Source organism: Syzygium oleosum, unplaced genomic scaffold, assembly GCF_021117445.2.
Source record: "Syzygium oleosum isolate NSW1041296 unplaced genomic scaffold, Sole_v2.1 Sole_v2.01, whole genome shotgun sequence".
NCBI lineage: Eukaryota > Viridiplantae > Streptophyta > Magnoliopsida > Myrtales > Myrtaceae > Syzygium > Syzygium oleosum.
This window is the reverse complement of record NW_026607485.1, coordinates 27,178,898-27,196,043: the sequence shown is the minus strand read 5'-3', so window position 1 is coordinate 27,196,043 and position 17,146 is coordinate 27,178,898. Positions and strand designations below refer to the sequence as shown.

General features: G+C 39.3%; 1 protein-coding gene, 1 long non-coding RNA gene and 1 pseudogene across 2 annotated transcripts; 2 read left to right on the top strand and 1 right to left on the bottom strand.

Annotated features, from left to right (window-relative positions):
• The first annotated feature begins 4,188 nt into the window (after positions 1–4,188).
• Positions 4,189–5,076, top strand: LOC130138602 (uncharacterized). The gene is made up of 2 exons (XR_008816956.1): positions 4,189–4,533; positions 4,784–5,076. It is a non-coding gene; the product is annotated as an uncharacterized LOC130138602 (long non-coding RNA).
• A 475-nt stretch (positions 5,077–5,551) lies between these two features.
• LOC115686265 (uncharacterized) lies at positions 5,552–14,749 on the bottom strand (annotated as a pseudogene).
• Positions 14,750–16,370: 1,621 nt separating this feature from the next.
• LOC115686268 (uncharacterized) lies at positions 16,371–17,146 on the top strand. Its single transcript, XM_030611493.2, has one exon. The coding sequence runs from the start codon at positions 16,510–16,512 to the stop codon at positions 16,981–16,983; it is 474 nt and encodes a 157-aa protein (XP_030467353.2). The 5' UTR covers positions 16,371–16,509; the 3' UTR covers positions 16,984–17,146.

The window sequence follows — 17,146 nt, the reverse complement described above, 5'->3', positions numbered from 1 at the left end:
AATGTCGAAAAATAAAAAAAATTTAGATTTCGGAAAACAGAAATCATTGAATTTTCAAAAAAAATCAAGAAATCAAAATTTCAAAACTTCATGAATTGCTTAGAATACTGTGGCTACCCACTTTTAGTGAAATTTAAATTTTTAGGTGCCCAAAAAAATCAAAAAATCAAAAATTTCAAAACTTCACTTGAGAATAGTTTAGAATACATGTGGCCACCACTTTGAGTGAAATTTAAATTTTTAAGATGCCCAAAAAAATTCAAAAACTCAAAAATTTCAAAACTTTACTGAATGGCTTAGAATACGTGTGGCCACACACTTTGAGTGAAATTTTAATTTTGGAGGTGAAAAAAAATCAAAAATTTCAAAACTTCACAGAATGACTTAGAATACATGTGGCCATCCACTTTGAGTGAAATTTTAATTTTTTTAGGTGAACAAAAACATAAAAAATCAAAAATTTCAAAACTTCACATAATGACTTACAATACCTCTAGCCACCCACTTTGAGTAAAATTTAATTTTTTTAGGTGCCCAAATGGTATTTTTGATTTTTTTGGTTCCTAAAGAAAATTAAATTTCACTCAAAGTGGATGGCCACATGTATTCTAAGCCACTCTATGAAGTTTTGAAAATTTTCTTTTTGCTTATTTTTATTTTTTTCGACACCTAAAAAAATTAAATTTCACTCAAAGTGGTGGCCACAGGCATTCTAAGCAATTACGTGAAGTTTTTATTTTTTATATTTTTCGGCACCTAAAAGAAATTAAATTTCGCAAAGTGGATGGCCACAGTATTCTAAGCCATTTTGTGAAGTTTTGAAATTTTTATTTTTTTCTGTTTTTTTTTTTTTTTCGGTACCTAAAAAATAAAATTTCGCTCAAAGTGGGTGGCCACGGTATTTTAAGCCATTCTGTAAAGTTTTGAAATTTTACTTTTTTGCTTATTTTTATTTTTTTTGGCATATAAAAAATTTAAATTTCACTCAAAGTGGGTGGCACATGTATTTTAAGCTATTACGTGAAGTTTCGAAATTTTTATTTTTTTATTTTTTTCGCACCTAAAAAATTTAAATTTCACTCAAAGTGGATGGCCACAAGTATTCTAGATTATTCTTGAAGTTTTGAAATTTTGATTTTTGCTTTTTTTATTTTTTCGCACCTAAAAAATAAAATTTCGATCAAATTGGTGGCAAATATTCTAAGATATTCTGTAAGTTTTTAAATTTTAGAATTTTTATTTTTTTGGCAACTAAAAAAATTAAATTTTGCTTAAAGTGGGTGGCCATAAGCTTTCTAAACCATTTTGTGAAATTTTGAAATTTTTATTTTTATTTATTTTTTTTTTTTTCGGTACCTAAAAAATTTAAATTTCATTGAAAGTGGGTAGCCATGATTCTAAACCATTCTGTTAAGTTTTGAAATTTTGATTTTTTGCTTTTTTTTCTCACCTCAAAGATCGTGACTTCCATATGAATATATGTGTTGAAGAAAATGAATTCCTCATAAATGGTTCTCACTTTTGTTCCAAAATGAAAAACCAACTTTTTTGGTTCTCATTTACGGTTTTAAATCAGTTTGGAAGCAAACTTATTCGGAAATAAAAAAAGAAATTGCGTTACAAACGGGTTTTTGGTCCAAACGATTACGGGAACAAAAACCAGTTACGGACGAACAGAATGGTTAGCAACCAAGGATGTGTTATCGTTAGTAAAAAATGAGCTAAAGAAGAAAAGAACGTGAAAGAGTGGTTGGAAAATGACCTTCGTACTAATAAAATAAACTATGTCGGATGAGCACAATTAAAATAGAAGACATCATGGATTGATCGCGTGCTGACATGTCCATGGCTACGTGTAACGCGATTATTCTTGTTTAGCCCAGGCACGTACATGAAAGCAAATTGGTCTTTGATCTCATCCTTTTGGTGTTCACACTCTTTGAGATAATACTAAACTTTGAAAAGAAGGGAGGAGGAGATCTGAAATTCATGGCATCGGTGACTAAAGTTTTCTGATCCATCCGTTTCGTAGAAAAGGAACGATTTAGAAAAATGAACGAACGAAAAATATTTTCATCACCCACAAAAATGTTTGGCATGAATTATTGCCGATAATGAAAATATTTTCTATTGGCTAATTATTTTGAGCGATGCAAACGATCGATTTTAGGAACATGTTATTCGAATCATTTATTTTTCGCGAAAACGAACAGAACCTAAGTACACATCCGAAAAATCATAATCATCTCATCATAGCATGACATGTAATGTGATGTCGGCGATTTTATGTAATGTGATGACGGCGATTTTTCTTTTCTATTATAACACTGTGATCTTGAAAATAAAAATGAATTTATAATAGTTCAATCTCGATGGACATCCATCCTACATCATACTCTCAAAAAGAGAAATCTAAAACTCCAAAAAAAAAAAAAGATTCCGACACAATCGATATTTACTCTAAGATGAATAACAACGATATTAATACTAAATGATAGATAAATTGACAACTTAAATTGGTTGATATAAATATCATCTTATTTCGTAAAATATCTTATTACTTCTACGATTATTCTACTTCTGTACATCCAGTTATATTTAGGGCATGTTTGGTGACGCTCCACATTCTCTGATTTTCTATTCTTTTGTTCCCCGAAACAAAAAAAGAACAGAAATTCATTTGATAACGTCAGTCAATTTTTTTGTTCCCCGGAATAAAAAAGTGGCTAAGAAGTAAATTTGGAATAGAATCAAGAAGTAAAAATAATCCGCTTCTTGATTTTGTTCCAAATATATTCTCTAAATTCTAAAATCCAAAATCTTAAATCTCAATACCTAAACACTAAAGCCCTAAACCTAAAACCCGAAACCTGAAACTCTAAAACCCTAAACCCCTAGACCCAAAACCCAAACCCTAAAACCCAAAACCCGAACCCCAAAACCCCAAACCCTAAATCCTAAAATCCTAAACCGCAAAACCCCAAACCCGAAATACTAAACTCTAAACTCTAAACCCTATACTCAAACCCCAAAACCCGAATCCCTAAAACCCTAAACCCCAAAACCCCAAACTCTAAACCCGAAACACTAAACCCCAAACCCTAAAACCTAAATCATAAAATCATAAACCCCAAATCCTAAACCCCAAATTCTAAAACCCCAAAACTCCAAACCCGAAACCCTAAAACCCAAACTCCAAACCCTAATCCTAAACTGCAATTTCCTTGACCACCATCTGGTATTTGCTTTGTCTATAAGGAGTAATCCAATTTTATATCATAATATATTTTGATTTTATTTCTAGTCTAATTTTATCCAAACATAAAGAATTGTTGAGTCTTCACTCACACTTCATAATTAAATGACAAAATTGGGAGTATAAATTTTTAAAGTCGTACCAAATGCACTGTTCATTTTTTATTCCGAGAATAGGTATTTTGTGAGGTTATCAAATGCATTTTTTTGCTCAGAAACTGTTGCTGGGAACAGAATTAGAAAAAACTATTCCCGAACAGAAATTGTTCTCAGGAACAGAAACGTTACCAAACAGACCCTTAATATTCTTATTGAAAATTATTCAAGTCGCACTTTTCGTTCTCTATTAATTTCTTTTTTCATCTTTTGTACATATTGGTGGGTGGCCTTTTTGTTAATAGACAGAGGCTTATTAATATCCTTTCCTGATGTAATTATGCACAATGAGCTACTTGCGTTGCCTATTTTCCAATGGGTTCTAAATAAGAGCATGAAGTGCCATTATTTTCTCAAATAAGGGCTTAAAGTGGACATTATTTCAAATAAGGGCATGGGGTGTCCTCTATTTCTCAAATAAGAGCCTAAAGTGGCTATAACAGTTTCAAATAAGGGCCTAACCTCTCCAGCCGACTAAATATTCCAGCCGGTCAAGGGCATTTTTGTCCAAAGAAAAATTTTAAACTAAGTTTTAGTTAAATTAGATTAAAACTTAAGAAGATAATTTTTTTTAAATATTCCAGCAAGCCCTCTCACCTGTGAACGTTGCCCTATCGCCGGTGGGGCGACGGTGATGGCAAGCAAGGTCGCCAACGACCCTCGTCTACTAGAGGCAGGGGCCTACCGAGAGAGGACCGCAACCCTCTCAGTTATGGCGAGGGTCAACGGCCATCGCTGAGGCGCCGACCCCGCTTGCCATCACCGGTGGAGCGGTGGCTTTGCTTTTGATTGCTTAGATCTGTGCTTTTCGTAGTCTCTTTGTATTAAGAAACAAGAACCCATTTTTAAGCGCGCCAGAGAGAAGGTAGTGAGGCTGTTGACTGTGAGTTTGAGTCCGTGTTGAGTAGAGTTCTGTGCGCTTCTGGGTTCATCAAAACATAACTTGTCGTTCTGATTGATTGCAGTTTTGATTGATTGTTGCTTGTTATAGCTGCTGAAATAGGTACACTTATCGTTCCATCCTGTTCGGGGTTCATCAATGTTTACTTGCTGCTCTTTTTCAACGTTGCCTAGAATTTTCTTTTCGTGTGTCCCCATAAAATTCCAATTGGTGGAGAAGAGGTATGTGTAAGCTTGAAGTGCTGTGGTGACGAATGAGTCAGTTTCTTGAAGTGAATAATGCGAATGAGTTAGTTGTTTGAATGCTATGAATTGATTGTGATGAGTAGTTAGGGGGGTATTCCCGGTCTCTTGCTTTGTACAGAGGCTCGGCGTGCAATCTTTCCCTGCCCTTTTAACAAAGTAACTAGCGGTAGCACAAACTTAGCATGCGATGTTTCATCCAGCCTTTAATTATGTACGTGTTCTGTAGCAATCGAAGATCAAGGAAACAATTGGTGTACTGAGGCCTCACTTGACTAGTTCGATTAGCGCCGTTGATGCAATTCAAGAGTTGGAACCAATGGCAATAATGGGCTTCACTGCAGTGCGGGTCATAGGCTCAAGTTCCGTCATGCCAAGCTGAGGGAGTAGTTTCCCAGCCATAGACTCTTTTATGAGATTCCAGAATAGATGGGAGGATCATTTTAGCTGTACAATTTTTGTTTCTTGACCCTTGATGTAATCAGTTCATGTCAATCAATGAAATTTTAGTTTGCTGCAGAATCAATTTCTATTTCTAGTTAATGATTGATGTTTGCTGTGTAACTTTGAGTCGATTTTAACGATGCATATATGCACCTTGAGATCGATGTGAGATATGAGCGGTGTTGCAGCTTGAGAATGGAAAAAACTTTTAAATGAGCATGGTTAGTGTGTTGACTGTAATTGAGATTGAAAAAACTGCAACATTGGGTCCTGAGATTTCTAATAGTTAGTGGTGTTTTGCTGTGTAAGATTGAGCAATTATAGTTGATTGTCACAATGCATCCTTGCACCTTAAAATGTGTTGATATTTTGAATACATTGTTATATTCGTCGAGTTTGATTTTTTTAACCAGAAAATAAATGTAATTTTCTCACTTTTATAAATCTGTTAATATGTTCATATTCAAATTGTATAAATTGCGGTTATCGTTTTTTTCTAATTTTTAAAAAAATTAAAAAGCTTAAATTGGTCAGCCTAAGGACTTTTCAAATGTGTTTCAATCAAATGGCATTTCTCTTAAAGTTGCTTCCCAAAGCATAATTTACCAAACAGTTTTTGTGTTTCCCCAATGCCCTTTAGGATGAAGTCCTTTGCATTTTCACAAAGCCCCTTGAAAAAATTGAACCAAATGGACCAGACCCATCCTTCTTTGGCATCTCCTCCTTCCTTTGCCTCCACCCCAGCTGCTTCATTGTCTTCATCCGGCTCGTTTTTAGTCGCTTTCTCTTCTCCAACAGCACATTTTGGATGGAGATCAAAACCGCACTCCTCGCAATAATACGACCACACCTCCCCTGCCTCATCGCAGCCATCACAAGTGTACATTCTCCTCTGAGCAGGAACGAGGTCGTGCTCTCCATGCAAAGGATGCTTCAACTTCTCTGGCCAGCCTTTTATACTTTCCTTGAACTTTTCCTCTAACTTCTTGAGATGTTCGGCGGTAAAAGGATAAGCATCAGGCCCGTGTTCCATTATAAGATCCCTTGTTTTGTTAGTCACCGTCCGGCCCGTTGGGCCTATGGCTACGAGCATGGGGATCCCCTCGACCTTGAATTTGCGACTCAGGAATTTCTTCCTCTCGTCACCAAAGGGGAGCGCCAGCCACGGCATCTCAGCAAAATAATCGTCGAAAGCAGTTTGGTCCTCGTCGCTGGAGATGAAGATCAACTCAAAGGCATTGTCTGTGGCCTTGATCTTTTCGTATGCTTCTTTAAGCACCGGCAGGAATGCACGGCAAGGAGGGCACCAGTGTGCCGAGAAGTAAAGGAGGACAGTCTTTCCTACCAAGTCCGATACAGGAATCTGCACTCAAAGTTAAGAAACAACCTTTTAGATGAACCACCAATCGATGGATAAGGCACGTGAAAACTGCATAAATGGAACGGATTTTCCTGGTTATAGACCTGGTTTCAATCCTTTCCTCAGCTCAAGTAACCCGAGGGACAACAATATTTGGGGCCTCAATGGAGACATTAAAAATTCCAAGTCATTAGCTTCTAGGTGAAAGAACAAATTTACCTTGGTTCCATCCTTTCCAATGACGAAATCCAGATCCCCTGAAACCAAGATCGACTCCAAGGTCTGAGATTCTTCCCTTTTCTTCTCTATCTCTGCGAGCTCTGCAAACTTTTCTGGAGTGAATGGGTAAGCTGCAACGCCATGCTCTTCAATGGTTTCTGCGACGTTGGAATGGAGAGTCTTCCCATCCTGACCGATTATGACCAGAGTGGGTAGAGTCGACAGCTCAAAGTACATAGCCAACTTCTCACATTTCTTGTCTTTCAATGGTAATGAAAACCATGGCATGCTTCCAAAGGATTGGTTGAATGATTCTTCATCGTCATCGAGAGGTATCTGAACGATCTCAAAGCTCTCTCCTTTGGCCTTCAATTTCTCATAAACCTCCAGTAACTTTGGCGTGAAATCAGCGCATGATCTGAGCACAGACCACGAGAAGTACAGACCCACAGTTTTCCCTTCAAGCTCAGTAACAGGAACCTAGCTTGGCCACATAACTAGATTAGTAAAAGGGGGATGGAAAACCGAATCATAAGCATGCAACCATCAGTTTCAAATGCATTGAAGATCTTTTTAGGCTTACCTGATTCCCATTGGACAAAACTACGAAGTCACGAGATCCATGAACCAAAAGAGAGGTCAATGATTGATTTCTCCTAGCAGCAGCTTCCTGCTCTTTTAATTCTTTGATGCGTTCTGGAGTGAAAGGGTGACCTTCCACTCCATACTCGCGGACGATCTCAACTCCGCTATCTGTTAAGACTGTACCTGTGCTATCGAGAATCACAAGGTGGGGTATTCCACTGATCTCAAACAATTCATCCAAGCTATCACGCTTCTCCGAGTCAGAAAACGGGATTGCAAGCCATGGCATCTTGGAAAAGTATCCATTGAAGGACTCTTCATCCTCATCTGCAGAGATAAAAGTGATTTCCAGGTCATCTCTTGGGGAGAGTTCATTGTACACCTCCACAAGCATCGGGGTGAACTGCTGGCACGGACCGCACCACGACGCGGAGAAGTACAAGCCGATCTTCTTCCCCTTCAAGCTATCAACCTTAACCTGATATAGGACAAAAGATGTTCCTAATTTGAGTTCTTTCATACAGTAATCAGCAAGCAAGGCACACTAGATGATCAATTGACCACCACACGAAATCCTGAAAATGCTCAAGATACATCCAAATGCCAACTAGACAAGCACTTCCCTTAAGCACTACTCGTTAATTTGCTCGCAAATTAGCAGTCTCGTCCCGTCGACCAAAACAAGTATACCACATTGAAGGTGTGAGCATTTATACTAAAGAGTATTACTTTATAGCAATATCGAATTCATATACACCGAGTACACACGACTCTAAGTACATATCTTTCTTTAACAAGTAATGCATCATTTACCAATCATCCAGTTTCTGAAGGAAACAAATATAAAGCACTCGAAAAATGATGATCCAAGATCAGAACAAATTAGCTTATCTTGAACTGAATTCGCCAGCTTTAGCCATCACAAACCGACGGCTTCGCAATCACAGACTCCCAGCAAAGAACATCCGCATTTAAACTTAAAAGGCGCACGGACCACATCTTCAAATCCAACAGGGAGAAGCACCAACAAAGAATCAGATCAGTAACGCTCTCCCCCATTCCCCCCGGATTCGAAATTTCAAAAAAACCGATCACCAGAACAAGAATTCCTCGCGCGAAACTGGGTCGTCAGCGAAGCAACTCGCACGCAAGCCCCCGAGAACTTCAACAAGGACGCCAACCCACGATTCCTTTTCCCCTTTTCCGAAGAGCAAAAGTAAAAAAGAGAACCGAGCTTCACCTGATCGCCGTTGTTCCGGACGAGGAAGTCCCTGTCCGGAGAAGACAGGAGGGACTGAACATAGCGAGAAGAAGCCCCGCCTCCGACGACGTCCGACATCCTCGCCGCTTCGCTTCTCGCTCCCGTCCTGTGCTCAAGGGTATTGTTTGCTGAGGGTGAGGGTGCCTGAGAATCCTCCAATGGTGGGCTCCTGCTCCTCCGTTTACGCAGTAGACAGAAAAAATGTCGGGCATGCAGATATAAATTTCCGGTGACTTCCTGGGGACTTTTGGACGCAAGCCAAGGTTGATGGCCATCTCGGGAAGTGGGCTCCAACATGGGAAGGAAAGACAAGACGACGAGGATGCCTCCGACACGTCAGCAAATCTTAGTCTTCATTTTTTCTTATTTTATTTTTCTTTCTATTTACCCCCTTTTGCCATCATTCCTTGCTTCCGCCCCAAGAAGCCGCGTCTTTAGTCTCCACACGTTTGAAGCTTTGCAAGGAATTTCAATTTTCACCCTCTCGAGGTTATGGCAAGTTAAATCTTGATTATTTTCATACTTCACCCCTCTCGCCCCGCCCGTTTGAATTTGGAAAAAATGTAAAATTTTCGTGATTGATCTGTTCAATCGAGATAAAAATCATAAATGATGAATTATGTAAAATTCGGAATTCGCAATAATTAGGAGGTCGAGACTAATTTGCAATAATTAGGAGGTCGATCTAATCAAGAGAAAAATCATAGACAAGAAAAAGATGAATACGAATTCCTTGAGTTGATATGGATAGTTAAAGAAAAGAATTATTCCAAATGATAATTGAAAAAAAAAATTAATGGGCCCTCTTAATCTTAATCCAAATAAACAGTAATTGTAATTAAAAATATTGTAATATCATCGCGATTAATCTATATAATTCAAAGGGAAAATAAAAAATAAGATAAAGATAAAGAAGAAGAAGAAGCAGCAGCTCAAGAAAAGAATCACTCCAAATGATAATTTTGAAAATCGAAAATTCTATAAAATCCAAAATCCGCAACAATTCGGAGGATGAGAAGGGGGAAATTGCAAAGTATCATGCGAAACTTAGCGACCAAGGACATGTTATCGTTAGTAAAAGGAGCTAAAGAAGAAAAGAACATGAAAGAGCGGTTGGAAAACGACCTCCGTACAAATAAAATAAATTATGTCAGATGAGCACAATTGAAATAGAAGACATCATGGAATGATCGCGCGCTGGTGTGTCTGTGGCGACGTGTAACGCAATTATTCTTGTTTAGATCGGGCACGTAAAAATGGTAAAAATGTCACGATTAATCTATCTAATCAACAGAAAAATTATAGACAAGAAAAAGATGAATACGAATTCCCTGAGTTGATATGGATAGTTAAAGAAAAGAATTACTCCAAATGATTATTGAAAAAAAAATTAATGGGCCCTCTTAATCTTAATCCAAAGAAACAGTAATTGTAATTTAAAATATTGTAATATCGTCGCGATTAATCTATATAATTCAAAGGGAAAATAAAAAATAAGAAAAAGATAAAGAAGAAGAAGAAGCAGCACAAGAAAAGAATCACTCCAAATGATAATTTTGAAAATTGAAAATTCTATAAAATCCAAAATCCGCAACAATTCGGAGGATGAGAAGGGGGAAATTGAAAGTATCATGCGAAACTTAGCGACCATGGAAGTGTTATTGTTAGTAAAAGGAGCTAAAGAAGAAAAGAACATGAAAAAGCGGTTGGAAAATGACATCCGTACTAATAAAATAAATTATGTCAAATGAGCACAATTGAAATAGAAGACATCATGGAATGATCGAGCGCTGATGTGTATGTGGCGACGTGTAACGCAATTATTCTTGTTTAGACCGGGCACGTAAAAATGGTAAAAATGTCGTAATTAATCTATCTAATCAAGAGACAAATCATAGACAAGAAAAAGACGAATACGAATTCCTTGAGTTGACATGGATAGTTAAAGAAAAGAATTACTCCAAATGATAATTGAAAAAAAAATAATGGGCCCTCTTAATCTTAATCCAAATAAACAGTAATTGTAATTGAAAATATTGTAATATCGTCGCGATTAATCTATATAATTCAAAGGGAAAATAAAAAATAAGATAAAGATAAAGAAGAAGAAGAAGAAGCAGCTCAAGAAAAGAATCACTCCAAATGATAATTTTGAAAATCGAAAATTCTATAAAATCCAAAATCCTCAACAATTAGGGGGATGAGAAGGGGGAAATTGCAAAGTATCATGCGAAACTTAGCGACCAATGATGTGTTATCGTTAGTAAAAGGAGCTAAAGAAGAAAAGAACATGAAAGAGCGGTTGGAAAACGACCTCCGTAATAATAAAATAAATTATGTCAGATGAGCACAATCGAAATGGAAGACATCATGGAATGATCGCGCGCTGATGTGTCTGTGGCGACCCGTAACGCAATTATTCTTGTTTAGACCGGGTACGTACATGAAAGCAAATTGGTCTTTGATCTCATCCTTTTGGTGTTCACACTCATTGAGATCAAACTAAACTTTGAAGAAGGGAGGAGGAGACTGGAAATTCATGGCACCGGTGACTAAAGTTTTTTGATCCACGTTATTCGCAAAAAAGGAACGATTTGAAAATATGAACGAACAAAAATTACTTTCATCGCCCATAAATATATTTGGCGCAAATTATTGCCGATAATGAAAATATTTTTATTAGCTAATTATTTTAAGCGATACAAACGATCGGTTATAGGAACACATTCTTTGAATCATTCATTTTTCGCGAAAACAAACAAAACCTAAATAGACATCCAAAAAATCATAATCATCTCATTATAGCATAACATGTAATGTGACGTAAACGGTTCTATGTAATGTGATGACGTCGATTTTCTTTTCTATTATAACATTGTGATCTTGAAAATAAAAATGAAATTATAATAGTTCAATCTCGATGGACATCCATCCTCCATCAGACTCTCCAAAAGAGAGATCTAAAACTTAAAAAAGAAAAAGATTCCGACACAATCGACGTTTACTACAAGATGAATAACAACGATATTAATACTAAATGATAGATAAATTGATAACTTAAAATGGTTGATATAAATATCATCTTATTTCGTAAAATATCTTATTACTTCTACAATTATTCTACTTCTGTACATCCAATTATATTTAGGATTCTTATTGATAATTATTCAAATCGCACTTTTCATTCTCTATTAATTTTTTTTTCAGCTTTTGTACTTATAAATAGACAAAGGCTCATTAATATCCTTTGGGATGATGACCCAAACAGTCCTTAAACTTTGGTACATGTTCAATATAGTCCCTGAACTATATGAAAATGTTCAATGTTGTTCCCAAATATGAATTAATAGAAGAACTACATTGAACATTTTCATACAGTTCAGGAACTAAATTGAACATGTACCAAAAGTTCAGGACGACATTGAACAAATTAAAAGTTCGGGGACCATATTGCACGTTGGGTTAAAGTTCAGAGACTATATTATACATTGGCCTAAAATTCATGAATTATTTGTGTCATTTTTCCATATCCTTTCCTGATGTAATTCTGCAGAACGAGCTAGTTGTGTTGCCTATTTTCCAATCGAAGTGACCCTTTGATAATTTAATATGCATTAGCTCGACATTTTCGCCAATTAATATACAAATGACGAAAAAGAAATATTTCTTTTCTAGAAAAGACATGTCGATCCTAAATCAACCAAGAATAAGATACTATCCCAAATGTCAATTCACTACGGGGCACTTGTATGGTCTCGAAGGACGAATCTTCCGATCGCACTTGTAGCATCACTATCAAGTATCGACAAGGAATGAACTTTCTTTTGCAGCGCTTTTTCCATCTTGTTTTTTCCGATCGCTCTTCCTTAAAACGACTAGCGACCCGCGTTCCGGGAGCATGACATTATCAAAGCGAGACTTTGGCAAATTAACTTTCCATTGTCACAAAATATATCAACTATGATATAACAGAGGACCTATTACCATCACAGACAGACTCATCCTTCTTTGGCATCTCCTCCTTCCTTTGCCTCCTCCTCAGCTGCTTCATCGTCTTCATCTCCTCCTTCATCCGGCTCATTCTTAGTCGACTTTTCCTCTAACTTCTCGAGATGTTCAGCAGTAAAAGGATGAGCATCAGCCCCGTGCTCCGATATAAGAGCCCTTGCTTCTTTAGTCATCGTCCGCCCCATCGGGCCGATGGCTACAAGCATGGGGATCCCCCTGACCTTGAATTTGCGTTTCAGGGATTTCTTCCTCTCGTCGCCAAAGGGGAGCGCCAGCCACAGCATCTGAGCAAAATAATCATGGAAGGCAGTTTGGTCCTTGTCGCTGGAGATGAAGATCAACTCAAAGGCATTGTCTGTGGCCTTGATCTTTTCGTATGCCTCCGTACGCACAGGCAGGAATGCACGGCAAGGAGGGCACCAGTGTGCCGAGAAGTAAAGGAGGACTGTCTTCCCCACCAAGTCCAATACCGGAATCTGCACTCGAAGTTAACAAACAACCGTTTAGATGAATCACCGATAGATGGATAAGGCTCGTGAAAACTGAGTATATGGAAAGGATTTTCCTAGCTATAGACCTGGTTTCAATACTTTCCTCAGCTCATGTAAACCAAGGGATAATGATATTAAGGGCCTCATCGTAGACATTGAGTCATTAGCTTCTAGGAGGAAAAACAAAATTTACCTTGGTTCCATCCTTTTTAATGACGAAATCTAGATCCCCTGAAACCAAGATCGACTCCAAAGTCTGAGATTCTTCCCTTTTTCTTCTCTATCTCTGCGAGCTCTGCAAAATTCTCTGGAGTGAATGGGTAAGCTGCAACGCCATGCTCTTCGACGGTTTCGGCAATGTTGGAATGGAGAGTCTTCCCATCCCAATCGATTACGACCAGAGTGGGTGGGGCCGATAGGTCAAAGTACCTAGCCAACTTCTCACATTTCTTGTCTTTCAATGGTAATGAAAACCATGGCATGCTTCCAAAGGATTGGTTGAATGATGCTTCGTCTTCATCCAGAGGTATCTGAACGATCTCAAAACTCTCTCCTTTGTCCTTCAGCTTCTCATAAACCTCCAGTAACTTTGGCGTGAAATCAACGCATGATTCGTACGTGGACAACGAGAAGTACAGACCCACAATTTTCCCTTCAAGCACAGTAACAGGAACCTAGTTTCGCCACATAACTAGATAAGTAAAAAGAGGATGGAAAACCGAATCATAAGCACACGCGACCATCAGTTTCAAATGCATCAAAGATCTTTAAAGGTTTACCTTATTCCCATCGGACGAAACTACGAAGTCACGAGATCCATGGACCAAAAGAGAGGTCAGTGATTGATTTCTCCTAGTAGCTTCTTCCTGGTCTTTCAACTCTTCGATGCGTTCTGGAGTGAAAGGGTGACCTTCCACTCCATGCTCAAGGACGATCTGGACTCCGCTATCTGTTACGGCTGTACCTGTGCCATCGAGAATCACAAGGCGGGGTATTCCCCTACCCTTAAACAATTCATTCAAGCTATCGCGCTTCTCCGAGTCGGTAAATGGGATCGCAAGCCACGGCATCTTGGAAAAGTATCCACTGAAGGACTCTTTATCCTTATCTCTGGAGATAAAAATGATTTCCAGGTCACCTCTTGAGGAAAGTTCATTGTAGACCTCCACAAGCATCGGGGTGAATCGCCGGCACGGACCGCACCACGATGCGGAGAAGTACAAGCCGACGTTCTTCCCCTTCAAGCTATCGACCTTAACCTGATATGGGACAGAAGATTTCTCATTTGAGTTCTTTCACGCAGCAATCAACAAGCAAGGCACACAAGATCAATTGACCACCACACAAAATCCTGGAAATGCTCAAGATACATCCCAATGCCAACGCCCTTAAACATAAAAGGCGCACGAACCGCATCTTCCAGTCCGACGAGAGAAGCCCCAACAAAGAACCAGATCAGTAATGCTTTCGACCATTCCCCCCGATTCGAAATTCAAAAAACCGATCACCAGAACAAGATTGTTCGCACGAAACTGGATACAGTTAGCGAAACAATAACCCACACGAAGAAGACCACAAGAACTTCAACAAGGACGCCGACCCGCAATCTTTTTTTCCTTTACAAAAAGCAAAAGCAAAAGAGAATCGAGTTTACCCGATCGCCGTTGTTCCTGATGAGGAAGTCCCTGTCCGGAGAAGACAAGAGGGACTGAACATCGTGAGGAGCTGCGTCTCCGACAACACCCGCCATTCTCGTCGCTCAACTCTCGTGATTTGGTGTTGCTGCTGCTGAGCGTGCATGGAAATCCTCCAATGGTGGGCTCGTGCTCCTCCGTTTTTATATATAAGAAAGAGAGAGATCTCGCACCCGCTGATATTTTTCCTTTCTTGGGTTTTGAATGGTTTTCAGAAGGGAAAATGACATAAATAGTCCCTAAAATTTGGTACAATATATAATATGGTCCATGAATTTTTAGTACATGTTCAATTTAGTCTCTGAACTATATGAAAACGTTCAATATAGTCATTCCGTTAATTCAAGTTCAGAGACTACATTTAACATTCTCGTGCAGTTTAAGAACTATATCGAATATTTTTATACAGTTCAAGGACTACATTGAATATGTGCCAAAAGTTCAGAAACCATATTGGACATCAGGCTAAAATTGAGGGACTACATTGAATAAATTAAAAGTTCAGGAATCACATTGCACATTGAATCAAGATTTAGGGATCGTTTGTCTCATTATCCCTTCTCGGAACTTTCAGGGGTTCCAACGTAGGAAAGACGTGGGATGCCTCGAACTCGTTAGCAAATCAATGTCTTCACACTCTTAAGTCAGGTGCAATTGCACGGAAAATCTTATTTTCTTCGAAAAAGGGTAGCTATATCTAAGTAACGTGACTAATTAGGTTTGGATTTGAGGTGCTCGCGACACGAATCACATCCTAAAAGGTCAATCAGATGGGATTTGAAGCATTTATCCGAACTTCGGGACTTAATTAGAACTTATGGGATTTCGGTCCAGTGCCGAATTGCATGTCGACATATTTTCGACCTTACTGGTAAAAGAATTCGACGAAAAGTCGAAGCGCGGATATGCTAAATCGATTCGAGCAGGTCAAGTAACATTACGATTGCCAATTCCTCATATGAAGCTAAACCAAATGTCGGGATTGTGATGCAATTGCAAGATTAATTAATTTTGTTATTGTTTCACCACGTGACCCTTGTTCCTTTTCCATGATGATCCTATTGGGCTCTGCTCGTGGTCCATTGCGCCACCCTTACAGTGTGTTGTGCTCGACCCGGCCCATTAACGTGCCGGGCCGTGCCATGCCGGCCCGAGGCCCAAGCATCAATAGGCTTCCCCGTTCTCAGATAAAACGTTCTAAACCGTTGAAATACCTTGCTAATTTCGTGAATCAGATAAAACGCAAATCGAAACCCAAGCGGATATCCGATCTTCAATTATTTTTGCTTTAAAAATCCCTTTGGTGTCGACGCTAACCAGTTTGCACAGTAACTTTCTTTTTTCAAACTTTTTTTTGTGCGTAGCTCGATCTCGGTAATCGATATCTATGATGTGTCATTTTTTTTATTGGACGATGCACCTCGTACATTTTTCTCGCGTACCGTCAATAAGGACTCTCGAAAGGGTCGTGTTTTCTTCCATCCTTGATTTGATAAAATATTTTGATCGGTCCGTCAATACGGAGATTATCCACATCCATATTGAACTAGGTTTGCACGCGGGTGACGTGAATAGCTTGTAATAACTATATAGCCTTTGTTAAAACACGAGCTCATGCAATTGTTCTTGCTCCAAGCAAAAGGCTGCGAAATTCCATATCTCCTCGCAAAGGAACACTTCCCAAACGATCTTGCAAGAGAACCATCTTTGCCTCGTCCCTTTCCCCAAAAGAAGAACGTGGCACCTGCCTTTCAGATTGAAGAAAACCATATTCATGTCCACTCCTCGCAAGTAACCTCGTTCATTCCTTGTCACCAAGCGCAATCAATCCACAGGGGGCTCGACGTCAAAACCAATCCCTTAGCCATTTCACAGTCCTCAAACAGCCACGAGATGGTGCTACAGCTCCGCGACCCGCCTCCGCCACCGCCGACCATCACGGTGTTCCCCAACAGCATAACAATGCCGCCGCCGCAGACCGTCACGGTGTTCCCCAACACCTTGCCGATGCCGCCGCCGCCGCCGTCCCAACAGCACTCCCACTCTTCGAACGGGTCCTTCGGGACGGTGTTCATGGTCCTCGCGATCGTCCTCGCCGTGTCCGCCATCGCCTGCTGTCTAGGCCGGTTCTGCAACCGGCGGTCGCGCAGCGGCGACCCGCCGTCGAAGCAGGACCGCCGGCCTCGTCCGAAAGAGAACGACATCGAGTTCGGCTTCGACGGAAAAACTCTAACCGTAGGTAACCCGATGGCCGGCAACGACGGAGGACCCCAAATGATCCATGACAAGGATAAGGCAGGTTTGGGTGGAGGGTTTCGATTCCAGACTAGGCCTAGAGTCGATGAGCCAAAGCCTGGTGCAGCATGACATGCAAGCGCATGCCATTCTAGTTTTTACATTGCACGCAGTCTTTGTAAAATCCTCTATACAAGAAGATGTTTGACGTTCAATTGTCGTTGTCTATGATCTCGGACACTTGTATCTATTTCGATGATCACCAAGCATAAAAGAGCATAAATCTGAGTTCTAA